Raw genomic sequence first — 6343 nt, 5'->3', positions numbered from 1 at the left:
TCGACATCTCTTTTGTCTTGCTGGAATGATTCCATGTTCTTAACACGTACAAAGACATGCATAATTTTAGTGACCCAGTATATTCTTTTTTTTTTTTTTCTAAACGGCGTTACGTGTTTTCTTATAAAGTTTAAAAAAATTTTGCCACTCAGACGTATAATGAAGAATTACTTAAATAATCAATTAATCGATATAATGATAACAAAGTAATATATTTAATATACAAATCATTTATTATTAAACAAAAATTGTAGTCGACTAATTGTTACGTCCTCGAAAGAGTATTGCACGAAAGAGAAAGTTGCATCTAGTCGATAAAGTATTATGGATTAAAGTAAATTCGAAATGTGCACAAAAAATTTCTTCAAAAAACGTATTTTCATAATTTAATTTGAAAATTATGTAAATTAAAAAAAGGAAAACCATCTTCGAAATTCATTTCAAATTTAATTATTTATTTCTTGCTTACTGTGAAATTTTATTTTAAAATATACAAAAACAAAAGTTCATTAATTATGAAACAATTGGAATAAAATATGATTTAAACCACGGTAGAAACGAAAAACTCGTACATATTCGTATGTAAAAATTAATTAAAAGTTAATCAAAAATAATCCATCTTTTTTAGCAATATTTAATTTCACCTCAAAAAGAAATTTAATCAAAGAAACAAACCATTTTTCAATATACATATTTACATATTTACTAAGTTGCTTTTAGAGTGCTTAGTGATATGTATTCGACGCAATCCTGTAAGAGCATACGCAATAAATTAAGCTCGGTACACAGTCCAGAACCTAATGCCGTCCACGTTCCTCTGACTAACCTGAATATTTTAGAGTTCAATGTTTGCCCCAAATGCATTTACGTAATCGTCAAGATCGACAGCTAGGAAAGAAAAACAGGATGCATATATATGATGAAATACATATTTCAAAGACGCAACATATCTCGTCTCGCTGTTGACGGAATATATAAGAAACAACAATCTTGACAGTGCAAAACATACGAACCCGATAAATGTTTACATACCTGATTAATAATCGTTCTACGATAAAACAAATTATATTATTTTATAAAATTCTTTTTAAACCCTTATTTAAACCAATGTATAAAAATAAATTGTAATCTGTAAATATTCGTAGAAGTAGAAGTAAAATATTCGATGAAACGAATTTTTATAATATACCAATAAAAATTCACCTCTTTAAGTAAAAGAAACGTTCGTTCCGTTAAAATTAGAAAAAGAAAAAAAAAAAATCTAGAATAAAATGCCAATTCCAACTTGACACAAGACGGTAAAGCCTGGTAAGTGAACTCGAGTCTACTATAACCGAGGCCAGCGTAAAAGGATTATGTGACTCATTGTTAACACTTGAACAAGCACGTCCGATAAATACCTTCAGGTTCATGTGACCTTTCAGCGCGTGCTCTCTGAGCAAATTCCTGACGATGTCCAAAGACTTCGTCAAAGCCCTCGCCAACGGCCTCATGGCTGAACTTTCCGCCTCCCTGTTCATGATCGAGGATCCGGCGGCCAAGCATTCGGCCCCGAACCACAGCTGGCCCGCAAGATTCTCCTGCATCACGTCATCAGGAAACTTCACCCTAAAGTCCCGGTTCGCCCTGCTCTCCGGTATCAGTTCGTCCATTATTTGGCTGCATATCGTCAACACCTTGTCCTGGCAATGGCGCAGTTGATTGACCAGCGTGGTGCATCTTTCCGGCTCTTGGCGGCCGTCGAACGAGTCCAACTCGCAGGCAACGGCGTTCAAAGATTCGTCGGCGTAGAAAAATTGCGCGAGCAAACTCGTGTCGTCCCTCTGTGAAATATATAAATGTAATTCTGTTAGTTTATACGTGTGGTTATTAAAAAATTATTTTTTTATTATTGATTATTTATGATCGATCACTTTGACGTGTAATTAAATTATTATTATTGCGAAAGTATCGATCGATCAATCATTGGGCATTTAACGATAAGAAATAAATTAATAAGTTTGCGAATTTTTTTTTTTATATTCTTTTATTTCTCCGAGACGAAAAGATTGGAGTTAAAAATAACTTTGGGAGAAAGAATAATTAATAGAATAATAATGTTTCTTTTTTTAGAATAATGCGAATTGTATAGAGATTAGGTAAAAATAGGAAATAAGAAGAGATCCGCGAATGATTAATTTGTTCCTGAATTTTTCTCAATAAACGTTATATTGAAAATTTTTTAATATAGAGATAAATTTTGACGTACGAAAATTATTGTCGGTAATTGAAAAAACCGAAAGTGTATCTTGGAGTTGTATGTGCAGTTTAATAGACGCATAAATATAGATATGATCGCTGCAATAAAGGAAAAAGTATCTATTTGATTCGTAAAATGTGCAAAGATATTTATGGAACAAAAGATAGAAAGCAATTCTATTTTCCTGAATTCAATAAAATTCTCCATGTTCGTATGATCATATCACTTGTCTAGATACATTCTAAATTTAAAAGATTTTTCCGACCTTACGTAATTCGATAGAGATTGTACAACAAAGAAAATGTACAACACAACAAAAACACAATAAAAAAATAAACGAAACGCAGCACAAGTAATCTCATCAATCTTAATGTCAAACTATTAAAATACAGCAAACATATCACAATTAATCCTTGCATATTGATTTGATACGCAATTTATGATCATAAGATATGAATTATAGTATAAGTAGATATGTTATATACTTATTGAAATCAAGTAAATTATATTGAAAGATAAAACAAAATATAATTAATGAAAAAGCGAAAACTTGGCAAGATACAAGAAAACAAATGAATCATTATTATCTTTGAGATTTAGTATCCATCTTAATCCTAAGAATCTTAATCTCTTTAATTTCACTTTATATGAAAAACAAACTTATTTATAAATTTTAATATTTAAGATACTGTAGAAGACTATTTATTATAGTATTAGGAATTTTATTTAAAAACTATGCAATGAATGCAAAACTGCCATAAAAAAAGAAAATATTAATCTGTTTTTTAAAATCAAGAAATCCTTTACAGATCATTACAAAAATTCAATTACTTAAATCATAATCAATCTAATCTTAAAGCAATCACAAGTTTCTCTTGATAATTACGTTTTTATTAATTTGTTTATTCGAATTAAAAATAAAACCAATTGTTACACAAAATAACATACAATTTCAACGTTTCATGGAAAGTAATTAATATTTTCAAAATATGTATCAAATATTTACATATTAAAAATTTCTTACGACTACATTGCATATTTTGTCACGTAGCAAATCATTATTTCAAGATAACTTTATTACAGTTTAATGCAGCTATGGAAGGATGAATTAACAACGTAAATAAATATGGTGACAAAAGCGGTTCATGATTTACTCTCAAGTTTATATGTTTATATATGTATCCGAGTTTTATCTGCGATTTTTTTTCCTTTTTTGATTAAATTTTATATACGTTTGTATATGTATTCGCAAAGTCACAAAGGTCTAATCAATTTTATATCGTATATAAAAATTCAATTATATTTAATATCGTATATAAAAATTCGATAAACAATTTAAAAACTTATCATAATGATAAGCTTTCGTTTTCGCAAGAATATAAATTGTCTTCACGATTATGTGTATTTCTTTATGATTCTTCCTCATATGGTTATGCAAGAGTTGAAATTATTATTATTATTATTATTATTATTGTTTAACAATTATATAATTATATTGTTATTAAGTATTAATTATTATAACAGTAACAATTAGCGACAATATTGTTATTACATATTAAATATTTAAAAAAAAATAATAATATAATAATTCACTGTGTATGCATGATAACGATATATTGAAAATTACAATTTTTTTTTTAAATATTTTATTAACTAGTTAGATTAGTTTAATACATGTGTAACAATATATAAATAATGTATTTAATAATTTATAAATTTATTATTATAAAAAAACCTATTTTAAATATGTTATTAAAACAATTATAACTAAAATAATTAATTAATTTTTTATCCGTGAAATTTTATGCTATGCTTCATGTTATTAATATTGTTTTTACTTGATAAAAACAAAAAAGGTAAATAAATTATTAATTAAATACCGTTTTTTTGCTCTTTTTGTCATTGAAATGGAGGACGTTTTCTTCCTTTTCTTCCAGCGTGTATGGCACTTGGTTAAATCTAATATTCTAGTCAAGACTTGTAATAAAAGGAACTCCTTGACGGGGTAATTGCCAATTACTAAACATGAGAATGTAAAAAAAACCAGGAGTATAAACTTTTGTACGAAAAATACAAACTATCAACTCAAAAATAGAAAACACATTTTTCTTCCTTTTAAATTAACAGCGGACATTTGTGAAAAAAAAAAAAAGAAAGAAAAAAAAAAAAACATTTTTATCTTTGTGCAGAAGAAAACATATAATCACATTAACGAAACGAGATAGTTTGTAACAATGAACAACGCACAAAGAATTCTACGTAATGTAATAAAACGTAATAACGAGGGACAAATAGGTGTACATGTAAGTATATACGTGTAGTCATTTTAAAAACACAATTCATTTGTTATTCTCCTTCGTTTTTCCCCTTCTTAAATATATTCTATCCTTTTTTTTTTTTTGCAAACAAAAATTAATCAAATTATAACAATTTTGTTCCAAGTGAAAAACGATTGGTAATTTTCCCCGTGAAAGAAAAAGAGAGAGAGAGAGAGAGAGATGACATTCTCGAGAGATATTTATAAATTGATACGAACCCGTGCTCGTCGGAACAATGACTCTAATTATATCTACGCGATGTAATTAAAAGAAGGAGGGAGGATCCCGTGCGCGATACTTTATGTTCCGTAAACAGTGATCTTCAATGGAAGCGCGCAATGACGACTCGCTAATAATTAATATCAAACAAAGTTGATTTGTTCAACGATGAAACAATCTGTCTCGCTTCCTCTCTTCTTGACTTCTTCCCCCTCGCCTCTACACCTTGATAAAAGAATGAAAAAAATAATTGTTTCAACTTCGTGTGCACCGTGCGAGGTATGAACTGTGAGGCAAAGATAATGAATTCTATTCCTCCGCCGCTTAACGTTATTAATTAATTGATTATATGATTAATAATATGTATGTTAAATGTTATGTTTTTTCGTATTATCATAATTGAAAGAGATATTTAGATAGTTTGATAGTTTGATAAATATCTTTGTATGTATGTATAATGGTAATAATTTCTTATATTTTATATATTACAAATATCAAAAAAAGGAAGAAAAATTATCGCACAAAAGTAGGTGATTGAGATTTTGTTGATTATTTATTATAAGTAATTTGTTTTAGATGAAACGAAACGGAAGTGGAGCTTCATTTTTAATGCAAATTTCAATTGTTTATAGTATAATAAATAAGTCTCGATTTTTTTTCACATTTTTGTACTCACTAACTAGAATACAGTTTTTAAAAATATATTGTGCAGATATATTATATATTGATATCCTATATATACAGGATATATTTATATTTTGCACATAATTCTTTTTTCAAGCATGTTCAATATAGTAGAAATAAATATAATAATAAATATAATAGTTTTTACAAATTAATTATATTGTATTAATTAAACATTATATTATATTCATAAAAGGTTACGTCTTATGTATATGCTTAGTGTAAAAATCTGAACACAAGAATTAAAATAATAAAAATCTTACTCCTTTGAGAAGAAAAATTACGAAGGAAAATTATTCAATATATGATAAAAAAAAAAAAAATATTATTATTGCTTTTCACTTTTGTGGTTTTTTTCTTTTGAGAGATTAAATCATTAACATATACGAATTAATATTTTTATTGAACCTCTACTTTCTATATATATATATATATATATATATATATATATATATATCAATAAATAAATATTTTCTTTATCGTTTTTTCATCTTTCTTTTACTGATTCATTAGAATTTCTGTTTTTATTAAGCTATTTGTATTCAAATGTTATTACAAGACTTTTTAAAATGAAATGTTCAATAGCAGTGACGATAAAACTTTGCTGCCAAGAATAAAGTTAAACGATGTTATTGCGAAACTGAGAATACACCACGTATAAAATACTTGATCCATATACATACAAATGTTTCTTATCGTCTTATCTTTTTTATTGATGACAATTTTACAGATGTTTTTCGTCGAAATTTTTAGTCTCGTAGCATTTTGTTTTCATACATCTTGTTCTAAGGTAAAGATGTTTTCGTTGGAAAAACTCATGAATCAAGTATTACTTACTAAATTTTATGTACTTTAGGTAAATTTGTGACGAAATTTATCGTAA

At 27.2% G+C, this 6343-nt stretch overlaps 1 protein-coding gene across 2 annotated transcripts in view; it reads right to left on the bottom strand.

Moving 5' to 3' along the window:
• Nucleotides 1-6343, bottom strand: part of LOC100866437 (lateral signaling target protein 2 homolog) — a 48132-nt gene that overhangs the window by 11933 nt on the left and 29856 nt on the right. For both annotated transcript variants that reach the window (XM_086916229.1, XM_086916236.1), the window contains exon 2: nucleotides 1401-1823. In XM_086916229.1, the coding sequence (XP_086772355.1) occupies nucleotides 1401-1823 (423 nt within the window). The remainder of the gene's footprint in view (nucleotides 1-1400; nucleotides 1824-6343) is intronic.

This window comes from Apis florea, unplaced genomic scaffold, assembly GCF_048593485.1.
Source record: "Apis florea isolate Af1SG1 unplaced genomic scaffold, ASM4859348v1 contig_2190_pilon, whole genome shotgun sequence".
In the NCBI taxonomy this organism is placed as follows: Eukaryota; Metazoa; Arthropoda; class Insecta; order Hymenoptera; family Apidae; genus Apis; species Apis florea.
This window is presented reverse-complemented; position numbering and strand designations above follow the sequence as displayed.